The sequence below is a fragment of the Poromitra crassiceps genome (genome assembly GCF_964638095.1).
Source record: "Poromitra crassiceps genome assembly, chromosome: 6".
Classification (NCBI taxonomy): Eukaryota; Metazoa; Chordata; class Actinopteri; order Beryciformes; family Melamphaidae; genus Poromitra; species Poromitra crassiceps.
Genome location: NC_139627.1, coordinates 49781867 through 49801869, shown reverse-complemented (window position 1 = coordinate 49801869; position 20003 = coordinate 49781867). Strand labels below are relative to the sequence as shown.

Below are 20003 nucleotides of genomic sequence, written 5' to 3'. Positions count from 1 at the left end.
ACAGGTCTCTCTCTCTCTCTTCAGCTCACACAGGTCTCTCTCTCTCTTCAGCTTACACAGGTCTCTCTCTCTCTTCAGCTCACACAGGTCTCTCTCTCTCTCTTCAGCTCACACAGGTCTCTCTCTCTCTCTTCAGCTCACACAGGTCTCTCTCTCTCTTCAGCTCACACAGGTCTCTCTCTCTCTTCAGCTCACACAGGTCTCTCTCTCTCTCTCTCTCGCTCTCTCTCTCTTCAGCTCACACAGGTCTCTCTCTCTCTTCAGCTCACACAGGTCTCTCTCTCTCTCTTCAGCTCACACAGGTCTCTCTCTCTCTTCAGCTCACACAGGTCTCTCTCTCTCTTCAGCTCACACAGGTCTCTCTCTCTCTCTTCAGCTCACACAGGTCTCTCTCTCTCTCTTCAGCTCACACAGGTCTCTCTCTCTCTTCAGCTCACACAGGTCTCTCTCTCTCTTCAGCTCACACAGGTCTCTCTCTCTCCAGCTCACACAGGTGTCTCTCTCTCTCTTCAGCTCACACAGGTCTCTCTCTCTCCAGCTCACACAGGTGTCTCTCTCTCTCTTCAGCTCACACAGGTCTCTCTCTCTTTAGGTCACACAGGTCTCTCTCTCTCTCTCTTCAGCTTACACAGGTCTCTCTCTCTCTCTCTTCAGCTCACACAGGTCTCTCTCTCTCTTCAGCTCACACAGGTCTCTCTCTCTCTCTCTTCAGCTTACACAGGTCTCTCTCTCTCTCTCTTCAGCTCACACAGGTCTCTCTCTCTCTTCAGCTCACACAGGTCTCTCTCTCTCTCTTCAGCTCACACAGGTCTCTCTCTCTCTTCAGCTCACACAGGTCTCTCTCTCTCTTCAGCTCACACAGGTCTCTCTCTCTCTCTTCAGCTCACACAGGTCTCTCTCTCTCTTCAGCTCACACAGGTCTCTCTCTCTCTTCAGCTCACACAGGTCTCTCTCTCTCTTCAGCTCACACAGGTCTCTCTCTCTCTTCAGTTCACACAGGTCTCTCTCTCTCTCTCTCTTCAGCTTACACAGGTCTCTCTCTCTCTTTAGGTCACACAGGTCTCTCTCTCTCTTTAGGTCACACAGGTCTCTCTCTTTAGCTCACACAGATCTCTCTCTCTCTCTCTTCAGCTCACACACGTCTCTCTCTCTCTTCAGCTTACACAGGTCTCTCTCTCTCTCTCTTTAGCTCACACAGATCTCTCTCTCTCTCTCTCTCTTCAGCTCACACACGTCTCTCTCTCTTCAGCTTACACAGGTCTCTCTCTCTCTCTCTTTAGCTCACACAGATCTCTCTCTCTCTCTCTTCAGCTCACACACGTCTCTCTCTCTCTTCAGTTCACACAGGTCTCTCTCTCTCTCTCTTCAGCTCACACAGGTCTCTCTCTCTCTCTTCGGTCACAAATCACTGTGGGTGTGCCGGACTATCTTATTTTCTTTTAAAAGGAAGTTACCGCGACCAATAAAAAACAGGAGCGCATGTGCTCCTGTTTTTTAGAAATCCCAAGATCGCATAAAGGTGGTGTTTCTCTATGGCTTGTGTTTCGCGGATTCACTTGTGTTGTTCAGTCAGCCCTCAGCAGGCAAGGTGGCAGAAGAGGAGAGATTTGAGTGACCGTTTCGACCACGTGACATTGTTCAGAAAGTTTGGTGCGCTTGTGACAAATTGCTGTGTGAAAGAGAACCAGACCAAATGAAAAATGAAACCATGTTGCAACTTCACCCCCCCGAATCACACCGAGGCCACCAGCTTATATGTGAAAGCGACCTAAGAAACTGAAATCCAACATGGTGTTCCTTTAGGCGGCGTTTTCTCAGTCAGAACTCTATGGAAATCATGTTGAGAGCGCTTCCATTGTGCACAAAACACAGCTCACGGAGCGTTTTTGTGTTCTTCATTTTGTTTTATCTATCTATCTATCTATCTATCGATCGATCGAGATCTATCTATCTATCTATCGCAAGGCATGAAACACCAACAGATCACACCTTTGCATCACACCCCGCACATGTACTGCCCGTGTCTACTGATAAATGACATTCCTCACATACCTTAATGTCAAAAACACGGCGATATGCTGTACAACTGCACCTTCCTATCTTTACTTCCTGATAAAGAGATAAAGTCAGGTAGGTAGCACCTTTCTGCAACTTTGCGGCATATTCTGTCCATCTCCTGTATCCAGGTTGTAAACACGCTACAAGGAACCACATTCCCACGGCCTGAAAGCTTCGAGGCTTCACCAAACATCATCAAGTCTGTTAGGTGGCGGATTCTGTTTCTCCCCCCTCAGCATGCGTACAGAGCATTGATAAGTGCAGCACAGCACAACCTGTCTTCAGGGAAAACCTCTTCCACAACCACAGTACAGTACCATGTGACTTTCCAGCTCTATAGATGGCTAACAGTGCGTGGAAATGCGAGGCAGGGACAGCCTTCCTGACAGTCTGAGTCACAGGCCCCTCCCCTCTGTACGATCAGCCCCCCCCCCCCCCCCTCTGTTCGATCAGGCCCCTCCCCTCTGTACGATCAGGCCCCTCCCCTCTCTACGATCAGGCCCCTCCCCTCTGTTCCATCGATTTGATATTGTGCATCGTCATCGCCCTAGATGGCCAATATCTCCCTCCATCATGGCTTCTTGTGTGCCATGGTCATGTGTTTATGGAAAGGCTACCTTTTGATCTGTCCACTTACTTATATTACAGTAGCTGTTTGGATATGCCATACTGTGAGACATGAAGTCAAGTGTCATTACTACGGAGTTACAATGATGCAAAATGAATGTTTCTGATGACTTGGAGATGATACTTCATTTGTTTTTTCTCATTTTGTCTCTAGCTGAAGATAACATCAGTCATATTTGCAGGGTTTGTTGGTTTGTTTGTTTGTTTGTTTTTGTCCGGGGGCTTATCGTTCATTTTTCTTTCTTTTGTTTTTACTATTTTGTATTTTAGATGTTATGAACCCAGAAATGCCTGTTGTGTATCTAATCTTTGTTGCAAGTTAACACAGTTGCTCTTGAGTGTCCAGAGTATCTAACCTTCACCTGCTACTGTAGCTACATGCTGTATGACCAACTCTCACACACCCAGCTACTGTTGCTTTCTCTCTCTTTTTACTCTGCCTTTTTCTTTCTCTTTCTTCCCTTTCAATTTCTATCTCTTCTCTCCCTCCTTCTCCCTCTCTCTCTCTCTCTCTCTCTCTCCCTCTCTCTCTCACCCACTTTACCTGATGAATGTGCACTAACCTCACCTCCTAACCTGTTGTCCTGACAGCCAGGCTGTGTGGTAAAGCTCTTCTTCCTGCCGCTCTTCCCTACCGCACGCTAGCCCGGAGCCGCATCCCGCGCCCCAGCATGAGTCAAGGCTGCAGCCGCGACACCAGTCGCGAGAGCAGCCGCGACACCAGCCCCGCTCGGGGCATCACTCCTCTGGGTGAGTACCGCTCACCCCGCCACCCCGGCCCCGCTCGGGGCGTCACTCCTCTGGGTGAGTGCCGCTCACCCCGCGACCCGGAGTCATCCCCCCCCCGCCCCGCCCCTTCCCAAGGGGAAATCCTTCCCAGACAAATAGAGAAACCCCCTCCTTCAGATGCACTCCTCCATCTGTGGTCTGTCTGTGCAGCAGAATCTCCTTCACACTAGCTTCAATCTGTGCCTGCCCCTCTGCATGCACTAACTTTCTGGGTTTAAGGGGGAGAATACTGCCCCCGCTGGTGGGTGTTTTTATTTTTTAATTCTTTCTTTCTTTTTTCCAGATGTATATATGACAGTGCTGTATCATCTTAGTTTGAAATGTACCTTTTTTTGTTTTTGTCTTGGACTGTTTTACTTTGATTAGTGTTTTTGACTTGTCTTTGAATGAACCTGCATAAAGTGGTGATTTAAAGCTGGAGAGCGTAACTTTTACATATGAATTAGTCTCTCAAAACGGGTCCTTTTCACACCCTCCTTGGTGCGGTTCATTTGGGGAGGTGTGAATGCAGCAATCGAACCACCAAAAGTGGACCAAACTGGACCGAGACCTCTTTGGAGAGGTGGTCTTGGTGCGCTTCCAAACTAACTCTAGTTCCGGTTCGTTTGTGATGAGAATGTGATCCGACCTCGATCCGACCCAACTGCAGAAAACCTCTCACATTTGTTCACGAGAGCAGAAAGCCCCTTGAAGTAGCGAGGAAAGCTGTTTTGGGTCTGTTGCTACGGCCGTAAATCGTTTCGCTCTGCCTAGCAACGGTTTAGCTGCCGTAAACCGTTTCCTTCTGCCTAGCAACAGACCCAAAACAAGAAGGACGGCTTTCCTCGCTGGTGTTTACCCTGTAGAGTGTCACTAACTCCCTGGGGCCGTATGCACAAACATTCTGAGAATCCTCTCAGAGAGCTCCTAACTTAGCCTAAAAACTTCTAGCCAGGAGTCTTAGCTTAGGAGTGATTTAGGAAAGTTTTCAGAGCAACTCTGAGGAAGGAAATGACAGAAACGTTTATCTTAGTGAGGTGTGGTTGACCCCGTTGCTAGGTATGACTCATTATTTTAGAAGCTGTGATTGGTAGAAAGAAAAACACACTAAGTGATAGAATGGACAGTGAAATAAACCGTTCATAGAATTTAGTCTATTAAGGCCATGTCCACACGGAGACGAGTTTAGGTGTATCCGCTAAAGTTTTTTGTCGTATAGACGTTTCGTCCGGGAGTATACGTTCTGGGAGTATACGTTCTGGGAGTATACGTTCTGGGAGTATACGCTAATTTTTGAAACCGGGTCCCAGAGTGAATAAATCTGAAGACGCCACCCTTGCATTTCCGTGTTTACAACCCATACGCATCTTTCCTGAACCGATGACACCATAGCCCCACCTCTCTCCGCCAGCAACAATTTAGGCTTACAGTGCAGTGTTCGTGCTACAGCAGCTACTGAGCCTGTTAGGGCTCTTGCAGCAAAATATAATGCTCCTCTATTACCACCGTCAGCAACAAGTGGACATGGAGAACAGCGTGTACAACATCCTCAGGGCTCCACAGCTGACTCTTCCCATCCACCCCTCCCCTCCCTTCATCGGATATTTCCCAGAAGGCTTAGCGGCGGCTAAGTTTTTACAATAACACAAACAAAATCAGGCTAAACGTGTTAGATAGAAATCATATTTATTTTTAATACAACATGCAATTCTGGAATATTTTAATATTGGACAAAATGGAATGAAATGAAATGTAAACCCTGAGTGTAACGGACATACTCGGGATGCTCTATATATATCCCTCGCAAATACAACGTGAATAGTGAAGTGAGAGCTTTGACGACCACACGTTGCACTGTGACGTGGCAGCGCCACTTACCGGCCTGGCATATATACTACAGCGGCTTCAGTGGTATTCAGTGGTTTCATGTGGATACACACATTTGTTGAAACGATTCCGTGTTTATGGAAAACTTTTCTTCAACGAAAAAATATAAGATTGCTTCCGTCTCCGTGTGGACATGGCCTAAGACATGGTGAAATTATGAATATTATTTTATGTAATGAACAACTCAAATAAAGTAATAAATAAAAAATAAAATAAAAATGTATTAATTAAATAAAGTAAGCCAGACTTTAAAAGTAGCTACTAAATGTTTGAACACACAGACTTGTGCAGTATTCACATGCTGACAGTTAATATATTTATTTATATGTTTATTTGCCATGCTGGTCATTTCAGGGGAAATTGACTCAGCTGTCATCAATTTCCTTGTTGCAATGGAAACACGCAGAACAAGAAAAGCTAACTGGACGGAGGAGCAATGCTTACTGTTAGCACAATTAGTGGAGGAGAATAACCTGTAGCGTTTCATTAACTCTGTTATTCAGAGTTTGGAGAATATTTATCCTACCTCTCTGTCTTTCTGCCATTTTCTCCTCTGCTAAAGAAATTCTCAAGCCTCTTAAAAGTCCTCCTCCATCCTCTTATCAGTTTTCCACCTTAGGAGCTCTCTTAAGGGCTAAGATGTTTTGTGAGTAACTTTTATCTTTACCAGGATCTAGTCCTAACTTTAAGGGGAAATTCTTAGAAAACGTCATAATTCTAAGAATTTTCTTAGAATTTTGTCACTAAAAGCAACTCTTAGTACTAGGAAGCTTTATGAATACGACCCCTGGTGTTTAAACTGTAGAGTGTCACTAACTCCCTGGTGTTTAAACTGTAGAGTGTCACTAACTCCCTGGTGTTTACACTGTAGAGTGTCACTAACTCCCTGGTGTTTAAACTGTAGAGTGTCACTAACTCCCTGGTGTTTACGCTGTAGAGTGTCACTAACTCCCTGGTGTTTACGCTGTAGAGTGTCACTAACTCCCTGGTGTTTAGACTGTAGAGTGTCACTAACTCCCTGGTGTTTAGACTGTAGAGTGTCACTAACTCCCTGGTGTTTAGACTGTAGAGTGTCACTAACTCCCTGGTGTTTACGCTGTAGAGTGTCACTAACTCCCTGGTGTTTAGACTGTAGAGTGTCACTAACTCCCTGGTGTTTAGACTGTAGAGTGTCACTAACTCCCTGGTGTTTAGACTGTAGAGTGTCACTAACTCCCTGGTGTTTAGACTGTAGAGTGTCACTAACTCCCTGGTGTTTAGACTGTAGAGTGTCACTAACTCCCTGGTGTTTAGACTGTAGAGTGTCACTAACTCCCTGGTGTTTAAACTGTAGAGTGTCACTAACTCCCTGGTGTTTAGACTGTAGAGTGTCACTAACTCCCTGGTGTTTAGACTGTAGAGTGTCACTAACTCCCTGGTGTTTACGCTGTAGAGTGTCACTAACTCCCTGGTGTTTAGACTGTAGAGTGTCACTAACTCCCTGGTGTTTACGCTGTAGAGTGTCACTAACTCCCTGGTGTTTAGACTGTAGAGTGTCACTAACTCCCTGGTGTTTAGACTGTAGAGTGTCACTAACTCCCTGGTGTTTAAACTGTAGAGTGTCACTAACTCCCTGGTGTTTAGACTGTAGAGTGTCACTAACTCCCTGGTGTTTAGACTGTAGAGTGTCACTAACTCCCTGGTGTTTAAACTGTAGAGTGTCACTAACTCCCTGGTGTTTAGACTGTAGAGTGTCACTAACTCCCTGGTGTTTAGACTGTAGAGTGTCACTAACTCCCTGGTGTTTAAACTGTAGAGTGTCACTAACTCCCTGGTGTTTAGACTGTAGAGTGTCACTAACTCCCTGGTGTTTAAACTGTAGAGTGTCACTAACTCCCTGGTGTTTAGACTGTAGAGTGTCACTAACTCCCTGGTGTTTAAACTGTAGAGTGTCACTAACTCCCTGGTGTTTAGACTGTAGAGTGTCACTAACTCCCTGGTGTTTAGACTGTAGAGTGTCACTAACTCCCTGGTGTTTAAACTGTAGAGTGTCACTAACTCCCTGGTGTTTAGACTGTAGAGTGTCACTAACTCCCTGGTGTTTAGACTGTAGAGTGTCACTAACTCCCTGGTGTTTAAACTGTAGAGTGTCACTAACTCCCTGGTGTTTAGACTGTAGAGTGTCACTAACTCCCTGGTGTTTAAACTGTAGAGTGTCACTAACTCCCTGGTGTTTAGACTGTAGAGTGTCACTAACTCCCTGGTGTTTACGCTGTAGAGTGTCACTAACTCCCTGGGGCCGGTTGCACCAACTGGTCTTAACTATGCCTGGTCGTAACTCCTACGTCGGTCTTAGTTAAGACCATGGATTTACGCCTGTTGCACCAACACGGCTTACTCTGGTCTTAACTACGCTGGTCGTAGCAATGCGCGTTCATGTGAATTGTCGGGGAATGCCCTCTGATTGGCCCACATGTGCCTCGCGCCGTCACCCACTACTGTATGTGCGTCACTACACCCTCCCTCCTCCCACCCCCCTCCTCCTGTGGAAGCCCCGGGGGAAAATGGCGGCGGCGATTAGTGTCAGGGAGTCTGAATGAAATTGAATGTAACGTTCCCAATTCTATGTATTACATTCTAAAAAAGTAACGGCAACATTTGGGAAGGCTAAGCCACACAACTAGTTAGTTATAATCTAACGTCGTGCTTTCAAAGACGGCGAACTGGCGGTGTTACGACGATGACGGTCAAAAAGGTCTCCGCGGAGATCTCTGCTACGCCTCCTCCTGACGAGGCGTAGGAGTTACGCCTGGTCTTAGTGAAAATGGGCTTAAGTCGTCTTGGTGCAACCGGCGTAGCTGTTAGGTCGTAAAGTTACGACCAACTTAGCTTAAGACCAGTGTAAGACCAGTTGGTGCAACCGGCCCCAGGTGTTTAGACTGTAGAGTGTCACTAACTCTCTGGTGTTTACACTGTAGAGTGTCACTAACTCCCTGGTGTTTACGCTGTAGAGTGTCACTAACTCCCTGGTGTTTAAACTGTAGAGTGTCACTAACTCCCTGGTGTTTAGACTGTAGAGTGTCACTAACTCCCTGGTGTTTACGCTGTAGAGTCTCACTAACTCCCTGGTGTTTAAACTGTAGAGTGTCACTAACTCCCTGGTGTTTACGCTGTAGAGTGTCACTAACTCCCTGGTGTTTAAACTGTAGAGTGTCACTAACTCCCTGGTGTTTAGACTGTAGAGTGTCACTAACTCCCTGGTGTTTACACTGTAGAGTGTCACTAACTCCCTGGTGTTTAGACTGTAGAGTGTCACTAACTCCCTGGTGTTTACACTGTAGAGTGTCACTAACTCCCTGGTGTTTACACTGTAGAGTGTCACTAACTCCCTGGGGCCGGTTGCACCAACTGGTCTTACACTGGTCTTAAGCTAAGTTGGTCGTAACTTTACGACCTAACAGCTACGCCGGTTGCACCAAGACGACTTAAGCCTTATTTTCACTAAGACCAGGCGTAACTCCTACGCCTCGTCAGGAGGAGGCGTAGCAGAGATCTCCGCGGAGACCTTTTTGACCGTCATCGTCGTAACACCGCCAGTTCGCCGTCTTTGAAAGCACGACGTTAGATTATAACTAACTAGTTGTGTGGCTTAGCCTTCCCAAATGTTGCCGTTACTTTTTTAGAATGTAATACATAGAATTGGGAACGTTACATTCAATTTCATTCAGACTCCCTGACACTAATCGCCGCCGCCATTTTCCCCCGGGGCTTCCACAGGAGGAGGGGGGTGGGAGGAGGGAGGGTGTAGTGACGCACATACAGTAGTGGGTGACGGCGCGAGGCACATGTGGGCCAATCAGAGGGCATTCCCCGACAATTCACATGAACGCGCATTGCTACGACCAGCGTAGTTAAGACCAGAGTAAGCCGTGTTGGTGCAACAGGCGTAAATCCATGGTCTTAACTAAGACCGACGTAGGAGTTACGACCAGGCATAGTTAAGACCAGTTGGTGCAACCGGCCCCTGGTGTTTACACTGTAGAGTGTCACTAACTCCCTGGTGTTTACGCTGTAGAGTGTCACTAACTCCCTGGTGTTTAAACTGTAGAGTGTCACTAACTCCCTGGTGTTTAGACTGTAGAGTGTCACTAACTCCCTGGTGTTTACGCTGTAGAGTGTCACTAACTCCCTGGTGTTTACACTGTAGAGTGTCACTAACTCCCTGGTGTTTACGCTGTAGAGTGTCACTAACTCCCTGGTGTTTACGCTGTAGAGTGTCACTAACTCCCTGGTGTTTACGCTGTAGAGTGTCACTAACTCCCTGGTGTTTAAACTGTAGAGTGTCACTAACTCCCTGGTGTTTACACTGTAGAGTGTCACTAACTCCCTGGTGTTTATGCTGTAGAGTGTCACTAACTCCCTGGTGTTTACGCTGTAGAGTGTCACTAACTCCCTGGTGTTTACGCTGTAGAGTGTCACTAACTCCCTGGTGTTTACGCTGTAGAGTGTCACTAACTCCCTGGTGTTTACGCTGTAGAGTGTCACTAACTCCCTGGTGTTTACGCTGTAGAGTGTCACTAACTCCCTGGCCACCCCTCCTGTCCCCTGCAGCCTCCCGACGTCACTCCCGCTCTACCAGCGCTCTCTCCACGGCCGACCCCCACGGCCAGTCAGGTGACCTGCATGCCCTTCCCCCAAATCCCTCCCCAGTTCACCCCTATCCCCTATCTCACAGGTGGTTACATGCCAGCATGGTTCTGTGGTGCTGTTAAGTGACGTGACAGCAAGCAGAATCCATCTGTCCGTGACTTTGTATTACCCAGAGTATTTTGGTAGAAAAGGCCTATTTGTTTAGCATGTAAAGGGGGATGTTTTGCACTCATCTGCTCGCCCCTCAGTTGTGGTATTACATTTGCAGTGCCTTATACATTATGCGTTTTATTTTAGCTGTGAGATTCGCTGGCATTGTCATCTACTGGTTATGATGCGTTTGATCTCAACCCAGCTTCATTTTTGTTGTCATCTGCCTTTTTGCCTCATCGTTGATTCAGTCATGTCTTATTCGGAAGCCTGTGATACATCTGTGGTTGCACTGCAGTACTGTGTACATGTTGCACTGCAGTACTGCAGTACTGTGTACATGTTGCACTGCAGTACTGTGTACATGTTGCACTGCAGTACTGTGTACATGTTGCACTGCAGTACTGTGTACGTGTTGCACTGCAGTACTGTGTACGTGTTGCACTGCAGTACTGTGTACATGTTGCACTGCAGTACTGTGTACATGTTGCACTGCAGTACTGTGTACATGTTGCACTGCAGTACTGTGTACATGTTGCACTGCAGTACTGTGTACGTGTTGCACTGCAGTACTGTGTACGTGTTGCACTGCAGTACTGTGTACATGTTGCACTGCAGTACTGTGTACATGTTGCACTGCAGTACTGTGTACATGTTGCACTGCAGTACTGTGTACATGTTGCACTGCACTACTGTGTACGTGTTGCACTGCAGTACTGTGTACGTGTTGCACTGCAGTACTGTGTACGTGTTGCACTGCAGTACTGTGTACATGTTGCACTGCAGTACTGTGTACATGTTGCACTGCAGTACTGTGTACATGTTGCACTGCAGTACTGTGTACATGTTGCACTGCAGTACTGTGTACATGTTGCACTGCACTACTGTGTACGTGTTGCACTGCAGTACTGTGTACGTGTTGCACTGCAGTACTGTGTACGTGTTGCACTGCAGTACTGTGTACATGTTGCACTGCAGTACTGTGTACATGTTGCACTGCAGTACTGTGTACATGTTGCACTGCAGTACTGTGTACATGTTGCACTGCAGTACTGTGTACATGTTGCACTGCAGTATTGTGTACATGTTGCACTGCAGTACTGTGTACATGTTGCACTGCAGTACTGTGTACCGTAAATTCCGGACTATAAGACGCACCGGTGTATAAGCCGCGGGACCAAAATTGACTATTTTTTTCTTCTATAAGCCGCACCGGGCTATAAGCCGCGGGTGTTTTGATGTTTAATTACCATATGAAAGGGTTCGTGCACAGAGAGGAATGTCGGGAAAGCGATGGCTGTTTGGGGAAGCTCCCATTTATTAACATTTCAACAAAACAAAACAAAAGTCAGGTCACTAATCCCCAGACAAAATCACACAACAATAGGCTATATGTGCAGCAAACCTGTAACCAGAGAAGTCAAGTCACTAATCCTCGTCTTCCTCTTCTTCCTGCGTACTGAAACCACCAAAGTCCTCATCTTCAGTGTCGGAAACGAACAGGTTCAGGGTGGCTTCGTCAACCACTCTCCTCTCTCCTTCAGGTGCCATGGCACGAGTCCGATACCTCACGAGTCCGACACCTCACGAGTCCGAAAAAAGAGGCTAACTTCCCCCAGACCCTAACCCAAAACCTAACCTCTCCCACCCCCACGCCTAAACCTAACATCCCCCAGACCCTAACCCAAAACCTAACCTCTCCCACCCCCACGCCTAAACCTAACCTCCCCCAGACCCTAACCCAAAACCATGAGGTGTCGGACTCGTGAGGTATCGGACTCGTGAGGTATCGGACTAGGGGGCAGTCCCCGCAGCGGTGATCCTCTTCATCCCGCAGCAGTCCAGCGTTTTGGAACCCGTTGGTAATTGTGGATGTTTTCACACTCCTATAATATTCCGTGATCTTCCTTTGTGTGAATTCGCCGAAGTTTGTGATTTTCTCCTGGTAGTCGGGAGGGAGTTGTTCAGTAGTTCTCCCCCGGACGGACAGTCCCTTTTGCCCAGGTTACGCGCGGCTGCTCTGTTTGATCGGCGGCTGCTCTCTTTTAATGCGAGATTGACTGCTTTCAACTTGAAAGCTGCCTCGTGTGAATTTCTGCGTACCTTCCCCATGGTAAGTGAGAGTGTTGCTTCTACTGCTCGTCTTGTTATGAATATTCCTTGATCTTCCTTTGTGTGAATTCGCTGAAGTTTGTGATTTTCTCCTGGTAGTCGGGGGAGGGAGTTGTTGCCCGAGTGGCCGTTTGCTTACCGTAATTACCATATGTAAGTGGTCACGCACAGAGGGGATTGTCGGGAAGAGATGGCTGTTTGAGGAAGCTCCCATTTACCGTATTACAACATTTCAACAAAACAACATAACACAACACCACCGTTGTTTATTTTTACAGTGCACACAGTGTCCGCGGTGTGGTGAAAAGAGGGCAAGAGAGGAAATTAAAACAGAAGTGGATTTATAGTTAGAAAGAGTGCTAAAAAAGAGAGATTTTTTTTTTTTTTTTTTTTTTTTCTGAAAAAATCCATAGATAAGACGCACCGTTATATAAGCCGCAGGGGCCAAAAAACGGGAAAAAAGCCGCGGCTTATAGTCCGGAATTTACGGTACATGTTGCACTGATTTGATTTGATTTGATAATCTTTATTTTGAACTTGCAGATAAAACAAAAAAATAAAAACATATCAATGAAAGCCATGATATAAAAATTAAGCAACAAAAAATAAAATAACAATAACAATTAAAAAGAAAATGCAATCATTGATCAACCTCAACATGTTCAAAAAGGAGTAGGAAGAAGTAAAGACTTATATACTCCTACCCCCTTCTTATAACATCAATATCCATATTAATAATTACAAGTATAAATGTATATCATAATTTCTATGATTTCTTAAATATATCACTATCTGTATATAACATTATATAATCCATAAAATATAAATATACACTGCAGTACTGTGTACATGTTGCACTGCAGTACTGTGTACATGTTGCACTGCAGTACTGTGTACGTGTGCATTTCAAAGTTGTCTTTGTTGTTCAGCTTTTCATTGATGCACAAGGAGCCTTTCAGATGATCTTGTGTTTTCATTATGTTTTCTCATCCATTGAAGCTTTTGAAGTCTGCCTCTTATTTGTTTTGCATATAAGCTCAGATTTGTGGCTTATCCTCTCTGGTGTTTCATCGGTGCACTCGATCCTTTCTTTCCCAGCAGGGTGGCAGCATAGCTTGCTTTCCCTCCCATCCTCTATGTGGGTGTTTCTATTCTGGTACACTTCCCTGTCATTTTGCTTTCATTGATTCGAAGTACCTTAAAGGGATATACCACTTTTTCTGAAGTTTTGCTCATTTGCCATAGCAAAGACTGCCTCTTCCCGATTGAGAATCGGGCATATCTAACATGTTAGATATTTACAACCCGACAGGCGATTGCATCTTGAGCAGAGAGCCAGTAGTAGCTGTGTTTCCATTACAGTTTTTCGCAAAATAATCTGGTCCGCGTCCGCCCGCAGCCCCGCACAGAAACAAAGAACGAGGAAATTGTCATCGAGGTGAAATACCCGTGCGTCTTTGAACGGGACGGAAAACTAAATGCTATACTGCAAAGCATGTAGCCTACAACAAGCGCTTAGGTCTCAGCTTCCCGCATCGGCGAGTGTCCGCACGGAAAAGTGAGTCAAATCAGCAGACGCGCCCCTCCACAAGACACCTGTGCAGACGGTTTTCGCCTGGCCGTGCACAGTAGGCCTACACCCCGAATGGACGCAGCTGTCCGCGCAAATATTAGTTAAACAAATCCTTTCAGTGCAAATGCATTATAAAAACAAAAAATAAAATTTGTTTAGAAAACGAAATGACACTACTACACCCGGTGCGCACACTGAATAGGCATTTTAAAAGTTAGCGTCGAGCCCTGCTTCCAAGGTGAATCTTCTGCATAATCTTCTAGTGTGTGGGGTTGCGTTTGAACAGACGCGATTGTGTGTGTGTCCCAAGATTGAAATGTTAAAAAATCGGCTCTCTCTGTCCTGTAGTGTGTGGGCTCTCAAGATTTTTATAATCTTCAAGGATTTGAAAATCCTGTAGTGTGGGGTAGGCATTACGTGAAACGTCATTTTCAGAATAGATCTCCACACCGAGTTACTTCCTTGTTTGCCTGTAAAGAGCGCTTCCGCTGTACACAGCGCATGCGCTGTATGTCGCGCATGCCTGGCGGCCATGTTTAGAAAGTAATTCCGGCTATGTATTTACCTGTAAAAAAAGATAATTTCTCCGCATTTGGATTAATATTTCATCTCGGGGTGAGTACCCGAAGCACAACATGTATTTTGGTGCTATTAGATATGTGTTTTGGGTTATTTTGAACGGGTGTACCATTGGCCTCCATTCTAAGGCGATACTTACCAAAGGCATGGTGTACCTTGGTTATGTGGGGGGGATATGGCAAATGAGCAAAACTCCCGAAAACGTGGCGTATCCCTTTAAGTATTTGTACACCAGCGTTATTTCCGACTGTCCCTTTTATGTTACGTTGTATTCAAATGTCTTGAAAACAGCGTAAATCCTTCTATACGGTTGCTACTGAAAGAAGATCATTCTTTAGTTGTCTCTGGAGGTAAGTTACAGTGGTCACCTTCGCTTTGTCGCTAAACTCTTGTCACCCCACTTTCTCTATTCCACTCTGTCCAGATCGGTACGGTCTGATCCACCAGGCTAGAATCTCAGCGTCGGTCAACGCCATGCGGGTCCTCAACACGGGCACAGAGGTGGAGGCTGCCGTCGCTGACGCTCTGGTGAGTTGCTGTGGAACTGCAGGCCAGAGCTGAAATCATAAGGTCAGGTGTTGTATGTATTTACTTGATGGGGGGGAGGGTCGTTGTTAAAGCTGCACTAAGCCTAACTTTGCTTCCAAGATGGATAACCTCGCGAGATCAAAAGAGATTTCTCTCGACGTAATCCATCTTGTCATGCACAGGCAGTTAAGATGATTGGCTTAGAAACCCGAACCATGGCCGGCTCGACGAGTCAGCGGCAGCCTTAGGCGGGCTTTCTGTGTGACGCTACTACTGAGAAGTGTCTGGGCAAGTAGTGGGTACATGGTCTTTGTAGTTCTTTTCACTCGTCAACATGGCTGCCGCCGCGGAAGTTATTTCTCAACTGGACAGCATTTCCAAAATATCAAAACGTTTATTAATCCAATCCAATTATTAATCTCTCATGCGTTAGTTTGTGGAGATTCCCGTGCAATAATCATAACTCTGGCCCCAGCCCACATCACTCTACCCGGAGCACATGTTAGCCTACATTAGCTTCCACAAAACACACACACAAAGCTGCGCAAAAGCGCTTTACGTTCTTATACGGAGATAGCGAGGCAGCATAGTAAATAAACACACGTGGCACTGCGCTCCGTTTTCATCAATGAACTATTAATAGCGCAAGGGACGGCCACTCGTCAATTCGCTGCGCATAGCCAAACACTCCTGGCTGCTGTTAGCCGCTAATTAGCAACAAACATTTCAACAGGCTCATACCCCGGTCACAAACGTTACGTCAGAGGCATGGCGATCTGATTGGTTGAAGTTAACACGCAGCAGCGGTGATAGACAGATGGGTCATCCAATCATCTGCCGAGTAGCTTGGAAAAAGTGCCCGCCTCCGTCAGCGGGTTGGATGACTGCATTCCCAGATGGACTGGTTCAGTGAAACGTAATGTGAAGCTAAACCGTCCATCTGGCAGCGTCAGGTTACACTAAGCCTAGCATCGGCCTAAATCACAAAGTAGGCCTGCAATAGAGAAGTGTCCACCTTGTGAGGCAGCGGGATTCACGCGAGATCATGAGATCACGATCACACGACAAATCCATCTCGACGCTCCAAGATTTGAATCTGAAACACCGGTGGTTCGCACGAATCAGCGCCCCCATCAGGCAGCTACGGTCTACGGGCTTTGCTGTGACACCAGTGAGAAGCGAGCCTGTGACAGACGTGATAGACCGATGGTTCATCCAATCACCTGCCAAGTAACTTTTTGAAAAGTGCCTGCCCCTTTGTCGAGCTTGTGTCCAGATGGTCGTGTGAGAAGAAAGCATCTGGCAGTGGCAGGTTAGAGAAGTGTCCCTTCCCATTAATTGAGACCCGAGGGATTCGCCCTGTTTCCTCAAATTAATTTCTGGTGTCGGATATGGATGCTTCTCCACCCACAGGAACTGCTGCATTGAAACTTAAGGGTAAAATTCTAACTGTAGTCAAGTCAAGTCAAGTTTATTTCTATAGCACATTTCATACACAGACGCAATTCATCTTCAAAGTGCTTCACATAAAATGCATGACAGAAGAAAATAAAAGAATAAAAGAAGAGGATAAAATAAACATTTAAAAGCGCATCACAACCAAACTTTGAAAAAGAGTAAAGAAAGTACATTAAGCGACAAGCGTAGTAGTGGCAAAAATAGCTAAAAACTTACAGAGGACTTGAAACATCAACTGTAGCAGCGAGTGAGCGCTCCATCCGTAGAAGGCTGGACCTACCTCCGCCAACGGCAGGAGATGCTTCGTTCTAACTATTGTAGCTGTGTTGTGATTTATGCAGTCCTGTGAATGTTTTGTTTTAGTCCCATCTATTGTTGCTGCTGTGTCTGTAACTTGATGTTGTCATGTTACGTTGTTTCACGTTGCTGACCCTGTCTTGGCTCGGTCTCACTTGTAAAAGAGGTTTCGACCTCAATGTGACTTCCTGGTTAAATAAAGGTTAAATAAAAAAAAGGTCATGTTATCGCCCCTTTTTGTCTGTCTGTCTGAGTGTCTGTCTTGTCCGCAAGATATCTCAAAAACCTATTGTAACAGGATTTGCTAGCTTTGCTGACAAGTTTGGCTAGCTCGAGCTTGCTGTAGATATTTGCTGATTTTCTTTTCTCCCCTGGACAGATTTAGCGCTACATGTGTGAACTTCACGTGTATTCTTAAGCTAGCGCCATGTCCCCAACTCACCGGCACAGCTGATGGAGGATGCCAGAGTGCAGTCCCACCACACACTTGACGCGCACGCGTCACGTTGCTGCGGTGCTCAGTTTTTATATTGTCCAATATTTCACCAAATTCGACACTGCACTTTCTCAGGTCCCCAGCAACGCAACGTGTGAAATCGATCGGATAAACTCTTCTCAAGATATGCGAAGGAAACACAGACAGACAGACAGACAGACAGACAGAGGTTCCTGCCTTCATAGTATGATGTTCCTCTGTTCTGGAAGTTTTTTCGGGAACGTTTTTCCAACCATGGACTCGTCTTCACACAGATCGTTTATAATACTATGAAATGTCATTTGTCTACTCCTCGAAAAGGACTGTACTTGTTCTTCGCTACCCCTTTAAACCTCCCCTCTCTCCTCTTTCCCTCTTGGTTGTCTGTTACCATTTCAGCTATTAGGAGACTCCAGGAATAAGGTAGTTGTTCATTTTGCATACTGTTTATATATATACATACTGTTTATATATATACATACTGTTTATATATATACATACTGTTTATATATATACATACTGTTTATATATATACATACTGTTTATATATATACATACTGTTTATATATATACATACTGTTTATATATATACATACTGTTTATATATATACATACTGTTTATATATATACATACTGTTTATATATATACATACTGTTTATATATATACATACTGTTCATATATGTCCATGATCAAAAACGACCGTTGCTGCAGCTCGGCTCATTACATTAACTGGCGGCTTCCAAACGCTCATGCCCCCTCCTCCCCTTTTCCTTTGTTTGACCTTGAATGTTGTTTCTGTCCATCACACATTCATGTGGTGCTTATCTACTGTCAGTTCCCCCAGCACTCTTTTTGTTGACATTGTCATATCATGTGTTCAACCTCATTGTTTTGATCAATCAATTGCATTTATTTCTACAGAAGAGCTGAAATGGGTTCTACTGTTTCACGTTTTGCCCATTTCACTGCATTCATAGTCAAGACCTTTGCTTACTCGTGAAATTGCTTGACTGGGTTTCGATGTTCAGCTCAAATCAAGATCGTTGAACAGTGAAAAGTCCTTTGTTCAATATACATTTGAGGAATTGCATACCATTTTCTTAACTCGGTGTACACGCCATGAACCCCCTTGAATATTTAAAATAACATCTGCAGAACAAAAGAAACTACATAAGACAAATCGGTAGAGGAAACTGCATGGCGACCTGATGCAAGCGGCAACCTCATAGAGAACTTTGCATGGTTGTCCATCAGTTCTTTCTTACCTCATGGCTGGGTTCAAGCACCGCAGAGGTCTTTTCTGGCTTGGTCGACGCTCAGTCATCGCAGTGCTCTGCATCGTGCATCGACCCTGCTTTTCCTTGAACGCTCTCCGTTCCTCCACAGAGGAAGCCTTTGAGGCGGCGCTACGAGTCGCCGGGCATGTACTCCGACGACGACGCCAACAGCGACGCGTCCAGCGCCTGCTCGGAGCGCTCTTACGGCTCGAGGAACGGAGGCATCCCCCACTACCTGCGCCAGACGGAGGACGTGGCCGAGGTCCTGAACCACTGCGCCAGCTCCAACTGGTCCGAGAGGAAGGAGGGCCTGCTGGGCCTGCAGAACCTCCTCAAGAGCCAAAGAATACTCAGGTGGGGTTGGGCTAAAGAGTTTGGACTTAAGCAATAAGCTTTAAGAGGCTGGGGTTTCACCTCTTAGCTGTTGTAAAATCACTGTAAATCACATCCTTACTTATTGCATTTATAAAATGGTTAAGTACATTTAGTCTACCTTGTAAGGTTTGAGCAACAACAACAAAAACTGCAATTGATAACAAATAATCATTCTTCCGCCAACCAATGTAGTCGTTCAGCCATGACATTACAGTGTGATACTGTGATGTATTTTACAGAGGCTTCAAACGCGGCTCAGCCAATCATAATGAAGGAACCGAACTATCCATTTTATAACTGGAAATTTAAACTTGCGTCTCTTTTTTCTGCTATTCTCTACTTATCCTAATGCTTAAACGGAACCTTTTATGCTTTTCCATACTGCGTCTCGTATATAAGCTGTTACAATGTTGGATGTTCATATTAAACGTGGCCAAAGTTTCAAATAATGAGGTAAACGTATTATATGAAAGTTATCAAAAATTGCGGGATTTAGAGTGCTCTGAACGAGAGTTGAATCAGAACACGGCTGTCTGTGACGTTAGATAGATGGTAAATGGCCTGCATTTATATTGTATAGCGCTTTTATCCAAAGCACTTTACAATCAGTAGGTACAGTACATTCACCCATTCATACACCGATGGTGGCAGGCTACCACGCAGGGTGCTGGAACACCATCAGGAGCAATTTGGGGTTCAGTATCTTGCCCAAGGACACTTCGACATGCGGACTAGAGGAGCCGGGAATCGAACCACCGACCTCTTTCATCCAAAGTGATTAGTGACGACCCGCTCTACCTCCTGAGCTACAGCCGCCCTGATCCTGATTGCATTATGTGGTCGTTGCTCCACTTTTTACTAAATTCACACATGTCATAACTGTGATAGTTCACACAACTTTAACACTACATACATAAATATAAGGAATGCGATGTCTAGTTTTTGAGATATTAATGTTTGTTTGACACTAGTGTTCCACTCTTTTTCAGAGTAGTTTCTGCTGTCAGCTAATGAGATAGGAGCTAAAATGAAGCATTTCAGACAGACGCTGGACTAAAGAGCTGCATAAAGGGACAGTCCCAGATAAATAAGGACTGAACATTTGTGACCACGTCGGCAGCCATTTCTGCCAACTTTAATATAATGCCACAGTAAAGGTCTTTGCACACACACTCCGTTTGTTTTCATATGCGTTTTTTTAATCCGTC

General features: G+C 45.5%; 1 protein-coding gene across 1 annotated transcript in view; it reads left to right on the top strand.

The window, feature by feature from the left end:
- The window catches only part of clasp1a (cytoplasmic linker associated protein 1a), a gene marked incomplete at both ends in the record, with an annotated part of 181901 nt that overhangs the window by 137188 nt on the left and 24710 nt on the right, over window positions 1-20003 (top strand). The window contains 4 exons of the mRNA XM_083639560.1: window positions 3331-3435; window positions 9931-9993; window positions 14808-14911; window positions 18530-18774. Coding sequence (XP_083495686.1) covers window positions 3331-3435; window positions 9931-9993; window positions 14808-14911; window positions 18530-18774 — 517 coding nt within the window. The remainder of the gene's footprint in view (window positions 1-3330; window positions 3436-9930; window positions 9994-14807; window positions 14912-18529; window positions 18775-20003) is intronic.